Source organism: Pterocles gutturalis, unplaced genomic scaffold, assembly GCF_000699245.1.
Source record: "Pterocles gutturalis isolate BGI_N339 unplaced genomic scaffold, ASM69924v1 scaffold23333, whole genome shotgun sequence".
In the NCBI taxonomy this organism is placed as follows: Eukaryota; Metazoa; Chordata; class Aves; order Pterocliformes; family Pteroclidae; genus Pterocles; species Pterocles gutturalis.
In genome coordinates, this window is record NW_010121105.1 from 1 (window position 1) to 16186 (window position 16186).

Here is a 16186-nt window from a genome sequence, read left to right on the forward strand (position 1 = left end):
GCACTTCCTCAGTTTAGCCACGAGGATTATCTAAGATGAATACACATCCTGTTCCTCCATCCACCCAGAGAGATGTGTGCATTTTTTTTTCCCTTGGAGACTCACTTGGAATACACACAGGGGCTCTCCCACTCCATTTTCCTGTCTTGAGACAAGTTCTCCTGCTGCTGCCCAGGCGGCGGTAGAAAGGAGAAATGCAGTCGTACTGCAGCTGCGTGTGCAGGTGCTGGTACCCTGGGGGCAGGTCTCCAAAGGGCAGCGCTGGCTTCTTGGTTGGATAGACTTCAAGCTTTTGCTTGCTGAATGTAGATGAGTAAAGTTGATGCAAAGGTGTTTCCCTGTTTCAAAGTACAAAGAACACAAGGTAATAATATCATCAAAGCTTTATCACCAGCTGTGTTAAGTATCCTTTAAAAGCATATGAAATTTGCTTGAAAGGATAAGGCAAAAATATTCCAATATAGTTTAGCAATGCTCCCATTTACATTCAAGCTATTTTATTTACACATATACATGTACATATAAATACACATATGTTTATAAATTTTCTATTTGTGTCTCTTTTTTTCATTTTACAGTTTCTGGTTTGCCTCTGAATGTGGAACAGCTTTTGCCATTCACAAAAAGGACTGCGATACAATGTTTTTAAATAAAGAAATTACACTGGAAGTTGGCATTGCCATAATTAATTCTCACTAGAGACGACTTAGGCACATCTTTTCTGTAATGAACATTTTAATGGGCAGAATTAGGAATCAATTCAGATTAAATCATGTTGAAAAAGTTGTGTGATTTAGCAATTAACAGCAATAATTGCCTCACCACAGAGATTTCATAACTGCAATAATCACTAAGCTTCCATTTAGAAATTGTACTGATTAGCTGAAACATGGCACATAATTAAAAAAATAAATATATGCACCAGCCTAGATATGGACCATAAGCTAGACTACAGTCATACTTAAATCTTCATCACTTGGAACCTGTCCCTTGTTCTAATGCTTAAAAGCATATATCTACAGAAAAAAACTATTTACATCTGAAAAATTCATCAGGAAATTAATTTCCCTTGAGATTTCTGGTACTGCCTACATCCAGAAAAGCCATAAGAATGTTTTTTCACATGGTAATTCCATTTTTGATCACAGAGAGACACCGACTGCCTCTGTCATGTAGAATATGTGAGGCAATACATAACAGCACTCAAGGAAAGTAAAGTTATTAAGAACAAGAACAATGGCAAATTTCTTCTATTTTGGAAGAAGGATGAAAGCTGTAGTGGTCATGCTTAGACTGCCAGGGTCCCATTCCCTGCTCACATGTGGCCTTGCAATATTGCATAATCCACACTTTCTCTCACTATTAACTATGAAATGGAGATCCTACTTCAAGGGATAAAAACAGTCCACGAACATGAGATGTCATCATGATGCTATGGAGGTGGGGGCATGTATGCACTCTCATACAGCTGGTGTTAATATCTGAAACATTTAGCATAAGAAGACCACTGTTCAAAAGTGAATTGAAAAATTTAAGCAAGAAAAATCCCCTGATGGCTCCTAAAGCCTCCTGATGGCTTTTCAAGGCCATCTCTACAATCATACTTCACAGAGCTGGAGAGTGGGAGAGTATTTGGGGTACGTGCTTGCCTTGTTCCTAACGTCTTCTCCAGGCATCTGCTACTGGCCATTGCCAGAGACAGAATATGGCATGAGCTGGACCTTTATTCTGAGCTGGTATGGCTGTTCTTAAGACCAAGGATGAGGACAGTTCTTGCACTGCATCTAAAAATAAATGAATCCTCTACTGCAAAAAAAAAAAACCAAACCCTGAAATGAGGAATTACTACTTGGACAAGAACGAATGTGAGCATTGCAGCATAACTAATTCAGATTGGGTTTATTTCAAGAAATCAGCAGAACGGTAAGCCCAGACAGGGTCCGATCTTTTATTCCTTCTCTACTTCCTCCCCCATGCCCACCCCAAACCCAACTTTATATCAAGTGTGTTATATTGCTTTGGATGGTGAAACTTAATGGGAGCAGATTACATTGCTATACCCCCATCTCTCCTTGTGCTCTCCCCACTCATTTCTTCACTAAGGTGGCACATGTTTGTATTTTAAGACACATCATTAGCCCCAAGGAACTGTTCTCAGACTGTTCTCATAGCCTGTCACAAGCTTGCAAGCCTAATTCTGGCTCTGTCCAGTAGTCTGCACATCTCTTAACTGTGCATTTCTTCCTGACTCCCTCTAGCAGCTTGCAAATCTGTGCTTAATCAGACCTCCCCTTGCAGCAGCTCTCATTGCTCAGTTACCAGAAGAGTTGTAGGAATGGTTGCTCAGGCAGGCGAAACACACAGGGTGGAAATGAGAGGAAGGGAAAAGCAATCACATTTTTCTTTAAACTGTAGTTGAGATATTGCATTCTCACCTTGACTGAACCTGCATTGGAAGCACTTTCTGTCTCACCAGGTCAGAGATCTTTGGCTCTCTGCAGGCTAGAAAAAATATAACGTTGCACAGTACTTTTCCACATTCACAGCTCAAGTGTTATGGTTCATACACATTTCTACTCTTTCCTTTCACTAGCTATAGTGGACTGGGTTAAGAAAAGAGGCAGTGAGTTACATTCATTAAAATAAAGATAGGCCTTAAAACCTAAAGCCTTGGAAAAATACTTCCCCATAGATCACCAGATCTGTCCCATTTACAACACTGGAAGCAACTGAGCACCTTCTGCACTGGTACTTCCAGCCATGGAGGAAGATTTGTCCATCAGTTTGTCTGAATGCCAGATTTACACCACTACAGCTGATGGTTTGGAATCTGAGCAAACTTTTGCAATAATGGAATTACATAAAAATACTTAATCTCCATCTGTTTAGCCACACATAGCTAATCCCAGTGACTCGGCATACAGAGAAAGGCTGAAGGATGTTACAGGCTTATAAGAGCCTGTTTGCTTGTGCACCCATTGGAAGGAGCTGGACACTGATTCAAAGGAACGCCTCAGAGTTACCTGAATATGCACAAAAAAACCAGAAGGGAGACTCAGGATTTCTAATTTTGCATATTCAGTTTATTTACTTTTAAGAGCAGCATAAAATATTCAGGTTTATAAATTCAAATAACTCTGCTAGGATCTCCTTCCTGCTGCACATAGTGGAAGAACAGGAATCTTGCAGGGTGGATTTTATCTGTATGCCTGAGCACTTGTGTTCTGTGGGATTTAAGGATATCTAGCTCCCTGTGATTACTGTATATGCTAACCTTTGTGTCACTATCAAAGTTAACATCAATGAAGACGCTTTCCACAAACGATTATCATCAATAAAGAAGCCTTCAAAAGATTATTATGTGCTTCAGGGAGAGAGCATTTCCACCTAAAATAACAGAATAAAGCAAATTCCCCAGGGGACAGACATATTTCCTTATATTATCACTTCAATTTAAAAAATCCATTAAACTCTGTGTCAAACAATTGCTTTGGGAAAAAATGAATTTGGCAGTTCCCCAGCCCAAATTCATTCATCCATTTGGGGTTTCAGACATGGCTGTCCAGGTCAACAGCATAATTCCCTTTCTAGTAAAGTATTTAAAGAAGTGTTTCAGTGTTTCGATGAATGCAGATAGTTTAAGCATGTCCTCGAATGGTTTTCGGAACCAAACCTTCAGGGCTGCAATCGACAGGCTTGGCCTTTTACACTCATGACTGGTGCCATTGACTTAAAAGGGTTGTGAGAGGAGAGCTGGGCCCTATGATGGCAACTCTGATGAAACAATTATTTCCTTCTATTTCAGTTCCCTCCTGATCTTTGATTTTCATCTTACGCAGGTTTGATCCTAGAATGAGGGCAATAAGGGTCTTATGGAACATTTCTTTCCATGTTTAAAGATGGAACCATCACTGGCATCTTCTCTGGCTGAGTTTAGCAGCCAGTAGAGCTGGCAAACTACAAATCTCACTATCAAGTGTCAGTCAGATGGTTTATTCTTAGCAAAAATGATTGTTTGGGGAGTCTAAATTATATGAAACAAACTCCAGTAAAACCATGGCAGCTTTTGTAAGTTGTGGTAAAAAAGATTGTAAACTACCTTTTATGCAGATTGGCTGCTTCCCTGACCATTCTCCGTCGTCTTGGCAGGTCCTCTGTTCGTTCCCACTAAGAACATATGAGTTGTTACAAAAGAAAGCAATGACTGTGCCAATTTTTGCATAGCGTCCATTCAAGAGACCAGTGTCTTCTACTACTCTTCTGTAGCCATTGAGTGGGCCACCAGGATCTGAGCATTTTTTTTCATCTAGAACTAATGATAGGGGAAAAATATAGTAACCATCTCATCAAATTCACAGCATTATTTTCACCCATCAGATAGCTTGGCATTTCATTCAGACATTGCTACACAACCTACACTTTATTACAGATGCCTTTCAAGACCCATCTGGGATCTCTGTCTTTGAAAAGATCAAATATTAAAGAAGAAATTATAATATACAGATGTCTATTTATAATACACACTTTAGTCTTCACTGAAAGCTGAGTAAGATTCACAAATTGTTAGAAAGACCTTAAAATTAAGCTGACAATCCTGAAAAAGTACCTTGACTTTATGTGATGTTAATGGCCCATTAACATTACCAGTGCTACTTCAAGAACATAAAAGGAGGCACTTAAACTATTTGCAGGAAGCAGGCCCTTGGCATTCTTTTCCCTCTTCTGTACTTTCAATATTTTACTGGACCTGATAATAAAACTAGACTACTTAATTTTACTTTTATGTTTGGTTGCAACTTGGGTTCTTAGCACAGAGAGAGATATCTCAATAATCCAGGGAAATATGGGAATTGAAAGAGAACATATATAAATGTATATATTTACTGATATTAAAAATGTATTATGGAAAGCTTACTCATGCTAGGTTCTGCCTATGAAACCTCTTTTACTTCCTCCTTCCTAATATTTTCCCCTTCTTTTTATTTGTTGTTGTGGTTTTTTTGCTCAACAAATTTTAATTGTTGGCCTGTATCTGGATGACAGAATTCCCTATGCGATGCTAATAAATGGTTTTCCCTATATTTGTCCCTCCTCTGCTCTTTATGTTTAGCAGCTCTTTCAGTTTAGCAGTACTTTTCAGGTTCTTTTTATTTTACTTTTTTCCTTTGGATTTCATCTCAGTTTTCTTGTCAGGCTGCCAGTAACACGCAATTCTGTTCTAATACCTCTGTCCGATGTCTCATTGCATGATAACCAGTGAACATCTAATTTAGACAGCTAGTGTTGGTGCTGCTCTGCTTACGGAGGGCTGAGAAGACTGAGACATATCAGCTGACCAGAAATGAACTCTTCATGTCGTTGCTTCGGGCTCAGCTGCCTGCTGAGCCTCACTTCACAAAAGCACCAACATATAACAAAGCACTTCAACATTTATGTAAATCCCTGTGCAATCAGCACAGTAACAGTGCATAGGTATGGCCCTGTCCTGTTCCCATGTCCTCATGTCACCAGACAGAGCCTGGCTCAGCAAAGCATACAAGCACATAGCTGGCCCCAACAGTACAAGTTCAATGAGGAGCATAAGCTCTTCACATTGAGTATATAATTAAAGGTAAGCATATATTTCAGTGCTTTCTTTAACAACACTGGATTTTAGTATACGCTGAAGGTTATATATGTACTTAAATACTTTTCTAGATGAGTCATATTCAGCAGACAAAGAGGATGTCTGAACTTCCCCTCAATAAGGAGAAAGGGAGAAGCAGAGCCCTGTATCCTTTTAATTTGGCTCCATTTTTCTTCTCTGTACCTCACAGGCTCTCTCACTTGTGAACCACAAGTGACTGATAACTTGATAGAAGCTAAAGACTGCAGGGAATCACCCACAGGATAATGCTTTACTTGCAAATTGCTTTCTGCACTGATACCTAGCCTAGAGGCATCATCTAAGGAGCAGACTGCATGTTTCCACGTGTACCTAAGCTTGACCAAATAAGTCAATGAAGGCCTTCTCTTATTTCATCCTATGCCTGTCAGTAACTTGAACAGTCATTCCCTTCTTCCCTAAGCTCAGGGTTATGACTTTTTTGATGGATTAAAAACAAAAAGAAAATATCTGGAAAGAGACACCCAAATTACACCGCCTAGCACTTCAGTAACAGCCAAGTCTAGAGACAGGCCTTTCAACAAATCTTTATCCAGGGACATCATGCAGCAGGGACTTTAGCACAATCCTGATATTACAGTTACTGCAACTGGAGACATTCCCTCTAGATAGAAGGATGCCTATTGCTTGTTCTTTCAGGTGAATTTATATACAGCTGTTTCACACCACTCCCACCCAAATTTACGTTGTTTGCCACAACACATTTGTAAAAGCACTTTTCCAATTGATACAAATTATTCTGGAATATGGAAACAAAAATGTGCAATACAAAACAACCAAAGAAAAATGAAAGGTCTCTTTATGTGAGCAGAAGGGGTTTGGAATTTCACGGCCGAATCAATGTGAATGGTAGGCATGCCAACCTGCACAGCCAGAATGAATGGAAGTTTCTCTTTTATCACTTTTTCTCTAGGTTGGGAATTCCATTGAAATACTAGTCTAGTCTTCATGCGGTAAGCCCTAATCACCTCCACAGAACGCACCAGATGCCTGCAGAGAAGGTATTGTAGGTGCATAGTAATGGAAGTAGCTATTCATTGTTGCACAATGTCCCTCACTTCATTTTGGTCCTAGACATTTTCAGTCTGTATGTAAGAAGGATGTATGCCTAAAGTCTTTATGGAAGTTATTTTTCAGTCATTTGATTTTTCAGTCAGACCTTTATGTAAGCAAGACTTGCAGGCTTGGGCTCCAGCAGAATAAAATAACAATCCCTACTGCTTCTCAAAGACAGAAAGACAAAAGAACATCATGTTAAACCACAGATTACCAAATTTCAAGTGAGATTTGGATATTCTAATTTCATGTGAATACATTGGCCAAAACATTTGATAAGAACCAAAACTTAAAGTGACCTTACCACATTCAGGCTGATGTGTTGACCAAATCCCATCAAGCTGACAGTAGGCAACACGGCTGCCTTTTAAGCTGTAACCTGCGTTGCACTTGAAGTAAACCTGGGCCCCGTATTTAAAGTCATCTCCTTCCACAATACCATGAGCGGGAGCACCTGGAGTCCTACACATCACCACTGACAGTTCAGATATTTCAAAAAAATCCACTTTATTACAAAAACAGGACTGTGTTAGGATGATTCTTTATTTAGAACATTCAAAAACCAATTAAAATGGGCACAGGAGTCAAAATTACAAGATAGGTATACGCCAATTTTTAGAAAGTTGCTTAGACGTCAGTTCTACATACACTTCTATATGCCACTTTTCAAAACATATTCAGTTCAATAGGATTACTAAGAAGTGTGAAATGATAATCTGCATAAGTGTTTGTATCATTAGGGCTTATTTGCTCAAAATATTAGTACTTGAAGAACTTTCCATCTTAACAGAGGATTTGAATGAACTACCATGCTTGGTCAAGAAAAAAATTAGATTCTTAAAAGCCTTGTATTGAAATTCTTTCAAATTCTTCTTTCCATTTTTATATAGTTTTTCATATAACCTCACTGAAATATTAAAGCATCATTATTTGTGTAGATCAAACATTATCATAATGACATTAAAAAGGAACCTTGATATTTACCAAACCGTGATATTTACCCTTTCCACAGGATTTGCTCTACTGGGAAAATGAGAAACAATAGAAACCAAATAGAAATAGAAAAATAGAGACAATGGTCTATTTAACTACTGCAAGTTGTAAACAGCAAATTAACATCGTAAGCAAGATTTCTCTGAGAGTATCAAACCAGCCATACTAAATCAGAACAAAGGTCCATCCAGCACAGAAACCTGTCTTAAACAGTGGTAAACAGTAGATTTGATGGAAGGGATATAAAACCAGAGCAACCATATAGAATACTTTCCTGGCATATTCTGGCAGCACTCAGCAATCTGGGGCTCATGGACTACCTGAACTACAATGGTATTTTTGGTATAACATACCCTGGGGACTTCTCTTTTTTTTAACATTAATTTATCTGAGTATTTTCTAAAATAAGCTACATACTTGATGTCCTCAATATCCTGTAACAATGAGTTCTACAGACTAAGTGTTGTGTGAAAAATACAGTACCTTCTCTGGTTTGGTTTCTAGCCTGCCACCTGATCATTTCCTTCAATGCTCTACTTTCTCCATTATGAGAAACACAGAACATCCATGCCCTATCACCTTCTCCAAGTCACTCTTTTTTTAAAGACCAGTTTTCTGCATTTAGAAATTATATGTGTGTAGTTCTGTGTGTAGAAATTACAACAATGTAAGCACAGGTTTTAGTATCTACAGAGTTATCCATCTCTCTGTGTGTCTCTGGCTTTGCCTGGCCATTCTTGTGGAAAACTGCATAGGAAAGGATTCAGTGAAAGATTTACATATGTGTATGGTTTTTTTACCTGGGAGCTGTGGTACTCTGCTCAAGATAGACAGATGAATGCTAAAGATGTCATCCCTACTTTATGCTTTTTTTTTTTTTTTTTTTTTGCCTTGTAGCTAGTTTCTTACTAACCTACAGACAAATTTTGATCCTTACACTTCCAGACCCAAATTTTTTCTAAGGCCTCAGCCCTGTAATTTACACAGAACACACATGAATGCATCTGCTTATATGGATGGTGGACTATCCAATTATTCACATAAGGAAGAGATTCTTGAATAACAGTTCTAAAGCAGCAGCATTCACAAGAACAAGGCTCCACAGAAATCCCCCTCATTTTATGTATTACTACAAACATCAAATAATGAGTTGTCAGAATCATTTGCGCACTAATAAGCACAAGTCTTGGAAAGAAAAACTGTCTAACATTTAAGCATTAGAGTCTCACTGCTCCAAATCAAAAGACACCCAGTTAGGGAAGGTCAGCATTTCCTCTTGGCTGCAAGTGTTCTACATCAGTGTCATATTTAGCAAAAGAATAATGATAAAAAATCAACAACATTCATTCCTAGCCCTTGACATTTCTCATGTGAAATATAGGCACACATACATACACATGCATGTATAGGTGCATATGTGTATACACAGGCACATACACAAATGAAAGGGAAATAGTGGGAGCACAGATTTTCTAGGTGTTTTAAATTCTCAGAACACTTGTATTCCCAGTCATGATCTTCGTATTCCCAGTCACTCCCTCCATATCTTTCTCTGAACAATTAATTTCACTACATTTATATTTCTTTCTTTCAATGTAAAGTCACACTCAGCTTTTCAGATGAGAAAAGAAGATGCTTAGAAACATCTGTCACCACTCAGAGTTCTCCTTTTTATCATAAATACAGGTTTTCTGTTTTGCTTGTGGTCCAATTCAGCTCTGCCGAACAAAGGTTGCGGTGCTTTTGTGTTGTAGCTCCATCCTGGAGAAAATGTCATCAGCCTACATTTATTTTTCTTTCACACAAACTGTATTTGTTCTTGTTCAGTGTCCTAAGTGGTTCAGATATTTAGTTTCTAGTCCTTTTGATTTGCTCTGGTTGCTAGACTTTCTTTAGATTCTCTGTGCCAATGTGACCCAGCTCGAACAACTCTGGTTTTATTTATGATTCAAATTCAGTGTTTCATGTACAGATTCACTGAGTACTGGAACTATGCCTTAGAGTAGAGCATATGGAGGCAGAAGGTCATGAGATCTAATCACACCTGTAGAACTGTGGCCACGCCTAAACTGCTTCATCTGCTTTATCTAACAGGTGAGAGCACCCCTTTTGCACAGGGATGTTGGAAGTATTAGCTCATACCCACTTGTGTCACAGAGTCACCATGGGGTTTCTCTGATGGCAAAATAGCTAAGTATTATTAATAGACATGTCCCTTTTGTTACCCGTGCCTTTATCTACTGGTTGTCTGTTCTCTTGTAACAGAGGATCTTCCCCCATGGTCTGTCCTGTTCTTTAAACTTTGCCACTGGAGGCACAGCTATTCATTTTATTTTTTCTTTGCTAAGTTCATTCTTTCCCTCTACAAATTAAATGTTTTGAATCCTGAGATGTTCCCTGCATCTCAGTACCACAGCTGAGCTCTCTGTTTTCAGCTATATTATCTAGCCTGAAAGTCATAGTTACGGTAGTACCTGCCTCTGCTGCTTTGGTTTGAGCTCTATAGCTTTTTTCCCTTTTCTAATTTGACTTGCCTTTTATGCCTTCCACCTAATATGTTTCAGACAGCTCTTCTGCACCTTTTCCCTTTACTTGTGGACACTTCAGGTAATAGAGTTTTGAACAGTTATTGTGGAGGGTATCCTGGCCCCTGTGTGCTTCATCCAATTCTCTCTTATCTTTCTGTGGATAGCTTCCCATCAAGAGTGTGAATTTGACTGGTTCTTATATCTTTCAGAATGTGCAGTATATTCCATTCAATTTTAGGACAGTCTCCTTTGTCTGAGCTATTTTCTTGAAGTCTTTCAACATTCTCTCCTGATGTAAGACTATATCCAACTCTCCAACAGATGGTTCTCAGAAGTCAAAAAGAAAGGAAAAGAACATTTTGTAAATGTCATTCATATCTAGTTCTGCCCTCACCCTCTGGATGCACACACTAGCCATAAAATCCAATCACCTAAGCTGACCCAAAACTCTTCAGCTTCTAAGCTCTCTAAGATATTTGGTATGACTTCAGATTCCTTTGCCTAGGATCAGGATGGGCCTGATCCTGCCATCTACTGAGTATTTCTGCGTATCAGTCCTCCTTCTCTGCGTGGCCCAGCTTTCACAGTCATGTGGGCAGGATCCCCATCACAGCCCCTACCCACCCCCAGCCATCTCCATCCCACCTTGTATCTGCCCCAAGCTGTACCTGTGCCTCATCTAGCCTGACTGCTGCAGGAGCGATGGGGCTGTGAGCCATTTGGACAGCACTTCCTTGGGAAGCAGGTTGGCCAGGAGCACTCCATGGGCTTAAACCATTCCTAGCCCAATAGTTTCATGTGGCTCTGCTCCACATGAAATAGACGATTCCTACTGCCCTGTGACTCCAGCTTCCTGCCTTTAAGGTGTGTTATACATGCATCATCTGTGCTGTGTTTGGCTACAGCATTACTTGTCTGTAGCAAAATGAGAGAGGAAGGAGGAAAATCTGTCTTGATAACACATGGGAGGACTTTCTCAGTGACACAGCAGTGGCTAAAGAAAGAACTGGCATCCATAGGTCTTATCCTACTTAAAGGCCTTACCAACATTCCCTACTGCTAGTGCAGTGCCCTCTGGATAGCAGTCACTGCCCATCTTTTCACAAGATTACTACCCGACATTTTATCTCAGTGCAATTTGTGAAGCAGACAGAGGAAGAATCGAAAGACAAGGTAGAGAGCTTCTGACAGAATTATCTATGAAATGTACCATGAAGTCAGCAATACTCACCCCAAATTGTAAGGTTTGAGACAACTCTGATAAAATGGAACTAAGAGTGTCAAGGTTTCAGGTTGCAGTGCTCGGTCTCTGCACCTTTCCTTCCACAAGCAGAAGACCAAAGCCACCAGGAGCAAAGAAAATGGACTAGGTGGCTGCAAAGTTCTACTATGAGATGGTAATGGACAGCCAAATATGAAAGACATCCATTCAAGGTCTGCCAAAAAAGGTTTGAGCAAACAAAAGACTCCATGAGGGTCAGGCTGATAGCATTCTTCATGCCATGGTGTCATCACACCTATAAAGATTGTGGTGAATTTATATCTAGAAAACACTACAAAAACTGGAGAGATTTCAGGGAAAGGTGAAACTGATGTTAGAGAAATATAATCTTGAAAGTGACTAAGAGCTAAGAATGACCACACTGGTCATGCAAAAACTAAAAACTACAATAATCTAAAAGCTAAAACTAGAAAGGATACAGTAAAATGTTTAAAGGAAGACGCTGGGCACTTGTGGCCCAGAAGACCAACCAGATCTTGAGCTGCATCAAGAGAAGCGTGGCCAGGAGGTCAAGGGAGATGATTCTTCTCCTCTACTCTGCTCTAGTGAGATCCCACCTGGAGTACTGCATCCAGCTCTGGGCCCCCCAACTCAAGAAGGATGTTGAGCTGTTGGAGTGAGTCCAGAGGAGGCCATGAAGATGGTCAGAGGGCTGGAGCACCTCCCCTCTGAGGACAGGCTGAGAGAGTTGGGGTTGTTCAGCCTGGAGAAGAGAAGGCTCTGGGGAGACCTTAGAGCAGCTTCCAGTGCTGAAAGGGGGCTACAGGAGAGATGGGGAGGGGCTTTTTACAAGGGCATGTAGCAACAGGATGAGAGTTAATGTCTTTAAGCTGAAAGAGGGGAGATTTAGATTAGATATAAGGAAGAAATGTTTTCCTGTGCAGGGGGTGAGGCAGTGGCCCAGGTTGCCCAGAGAAGCTGTGGATGCCCCATCCCTGGAGGGGTTCAAGGCCAGGCTGGACGAGGCTTTGAGCAACCTGGGCTAGTGGGAGGTGTCCCTGCCCATGGCAGGGGGGTTGGAACTAGATGATCTTTAAGGTCCCTTCCAACCCAACCTATTCTGTGATTCTATGATCCTAGGATAACACAAAGACATATATTCAGGCAGGAGAAAAACAAGAATAGGAGACTTCTTACTCAAGAAAAACTCCATAAAAGTATCCTTGACAAATTTTGAAAGTCATAGCAGGATATAAGTGGAAATTATGTGAGTCTGATAATTTGAAAATTGAAACTACAGATAAAAAAAAAAAAACTGGAACAGACTGTGGAGAGAACAGGGGGGCACTAGGGGCACTAGCAAGCCCATTATGAGATGAGATATTTTTTCTTTTATTTTTTATGTATTTTGCTACACAGTGTTGTTCCTGAGAAGTACCACAATTAATCTATACGGGCATATAGATAACCTTTGTCACTTTAGGGTCTGAGGCGAGTTTTAGCCTGATACAGCTCTGTACAACTCAGAACAAAGTAGAAAGCTGTAAGTCAAGTTGGCTATGGGCACCTCTGGCAGAAATGCCCAACTGTGGTGGCCCAGTTGTTAGAAAAAGAATAAAAACCTGAGCTGCCTCAAGTGTCTATGTAACAAACTCACAGATTTGTGATAAAACTTATTACCCTTCTTGCCTCTTACTTTGGTGTCTTGGAAAAAAGAAAACCAATATTTTTGTCCCATATGAAACATTAAAATGGCTCCACATTTCACAGACAACTTTCTGCAATCTGAGAAGAGCTAGACTAGATGAACAGTAAATTCCTGAATTTTTAAGTAAAACGTTCCATTATTAATAAATACAGTTCCTCTCCCTTTTAAATTATACGTACGATACATTCCTCAGATCTGAATTATCTGCCATTTAGAAATAGTTTTCATGCTCATTTTTTCACCAGTGAGATAAATTAGATGATCTCTTTTCGCTCTTCAATGTTCTTCAAATCCTGCCTGATGGAATTATCATTTGCTTTTGTCCCAGGGTCCTTTCATTAAATGAACACCATTTTTTCTGCTGCCTTCCTCTCGCCCACTTCCTCCTTAAATAATATATACCCCCCTCACACATATCATACATTATCTCTAAATTCTGCACAACCTTTCAATAATGTATTGATGCCTGAAATAAATCTAATTTCTCATTGCTGGTACTAATAAAAGGTTTACATTTCCATTTTCATCCCCCCTGAAATATTAGGTGCAAGAGCTTCTAATTTTAAGGAGTTTTGTTCTTAGTTTGCTCCCAGGATTTTTTAATACTGTTCCTGCTAAAGAAATTTGTCTTTTTGAATATTCCCAAGTCAGAGTTTGGCTTTCAGGCTGACCCGTGCTAATGTTTATAGCACATTTTGGCTACCTAGTAGAGGCTCTGGGAAACATTTTTCTATGTACTTGTAATATTGCTTTCACATAAGGTGTGCTGGCATGCTCAGTGGAGGCCAAACACTGAAAACAGCCACAGAAACTGCACTTGGTAACAAGTAGGGGAGTGGAGCGGTTTCTGCTGTTATGAATCCTAGCATATGTCTTCTGCAGCGAGAGAGCGAGCTATGGACTTGCTTTGAGATGCTGGGTGCAACCATCCTAGCCAAACCATCTAATGTCTGTCAGAGGAAGCCTGATAGAGACTGAAACTGAAGAAGTTTAAATAACTGTCCTCAGAAAGAGGACATTTTGTCAGGAGAAAGCCTAAATGACATTCTTTTCTCCAGTGATTGCTATTCTCCAGCATGCTGCTAAAAGCCACAGAAGCCTCAGAGCCAGAGAATCGCTGCACAGGGATCCTCAGCATCAGGATTTTGAGCTTCGGGGTTTCCTGGCTCCATGGCAGTAGTTGGCAAGTGTTCTGAAGCCAGACAGCCTGGAAGCCCCAGAAATCACAGTTCCAAGATGGTGTTGCTGGAGGGAGCGTAACATGCAGAGTATGTAGAAGTGGTTTTCTTTTCTCTCTCTGATTAAGAAAATAATAAATTTTAAAATTCCAGCAGAAAATGTAAATATAAATATAAATGTCTTTGAAAATTTACTGCTATTACTGAAACCATTCTAACAGAAAACTTCCAGACAGCTCTACATGCACTTCACACAGCTCACTGATATTTGCAGTCGCTGCCTATGGCCAAGCTGGCTAAAGCCAATAGTGGTAAATCCCATCAGGTTTTACTTTTGGCCTGCAAGCCACTGATTTGATTAAATTCTTTTTCTTGGTTTAACTTTTGTTTTGAGGGAATTCTGATTACATGACTACTTGAGTATCATTATATAATAGTTATAATATAGCCCATGTCATGGTGCTTTCTGTAACTAAAAGAGCAAATAGGTGCCTAAATGTCACTTAGGAACTGACCTTCAGTATCAAATACAAGTCCTGGAGGGGTAACAAGGATTATTCCCCAAAAGTGCTCCCCTGCATTGCAGTAGCTTCCATTAAGGTTGCTAGCAAGGGAGGATTTTGGATAGACTCTCTCCCCTCACTCACTTGTGTTTCAAAAGTGAGGAAACTCTCCACCATCCTTTGTGCCCCTTGTGATACCCCAGGACATATTCTCCCAGCTCCATGCCCAGCTCCAGCCACAGCTCATGCGGAAATGCTGGGAGAGACAATTCACCACAAATATTTTTGGCCTTAATATACCCCCATGAAAGAGTCCTGGAAGTTCAAATCTCCTCTAATTGTTGCATTTTGACAGTCTTCACATTAATCCTGGAAATGTCAAAGGAAATCATAACAAGAGCATCTGATCAGCCAACCCCAAGTACCAGAGATAGCAGATTTCCAGTCCTGCTCTCTGGGTCTCTTTGCTCTTGCAGTGCTTCCACCAGCTAAGAATAATTACACAAAACTATGACATAACCCCTACTTAAATCCAAATCTTTTCATTCCCTTCCAGCCAATTGGAACTCACCTCTGATGTTTTCCAGCTCCCTGCTTCTGTGAATGAGACCGTATCCATGTGAAAATATGCTTGGATCACCCACAGTGATTTATTCATCCGGAGGCAATTTGGAGGTTGTTGCTTACAATTGGCCACTCGATCTTTATCAGCATTGTTCTTAGCCCTTAGAAAGCCGTGTCTCTGGATACAACCTTTCCAGTACTTGGATGGCCTATTTAATTATACAACTGGACGTGTTTGTGCATTGGGTACTGGAGTGAGTGAAATCCTAATGATCCTCAGCATTCATTTTCTCTATCAATCAGTGGTAAGAACTAATATTTAGAATAAGTTCCCCAATATGTCCCTTGGAAAACATCACAATATCACACTGCAGAGGAGAGCACTATCTGCTTAGGGCAAAGATTGTAGGGCAACAGAGAAGCTGATATGCTCATTACTATACCAAATCACAAAGGAGAGCAAACAATCTTGAGGTGTTTCATTTTGGAGATGCCAGCTTTCCAACTAAACAGGGACAAGCCAGGCAATGCTGGATGAGAAAGACACTCTAAAGAATATTGCTTTGAAACAATGTTTGTGAATGTGCTGCATTAACTGTAGCAGGAAAACACCATCTAATGATACAGATTTACCCTAGCGTAGCTGACAGAATAGTTTATTCAGCCTTTTGCATGGATCTGAGCTGGGTTTCAGACAGAAAGGTAGATCTGGCATTTCCTGTTTAAGAAAAAGAGATGGAAATTACCACGTGTTGAGATGAGGGTGTAG

The 16186-nt window shown here is 40.1% G+C and overlaps 1 protein-coding gene across 1 annotated transcript in view; it reads right to left on the reverse strand.

The window, feature by feature from the left end:
• Nucleotides 1-105: 105 nt before the first annotated feature.
• Nucleotides 106-16186, reverse strand: part of LOC104464439 (inactive serine protease PAMR1-like) — a gene marked incomplete at both ends in the record, with an annotated part of 34798 nt that continues 18717 nt past the window's right edge. The window contains 4 exons of the mRNA XM_010077144.1: nucleotides 106-338; nucleotides 2436-2502; nucleotides 4100-4312; nucleotides 7026-7196. Coding sequence (XP_010075446.1) covers nucleotides 106-338; nucleotides 2436-2502; nucleotides 4100-4312; nucleotides 7026-7196 — 684 coding nt within the window. The remainder of the gene's footprint in view (nucleotides 339-2435; nucleotides 2503-4099; nucleotides 4313-7025; nucleotides 7197-16186) is intronic.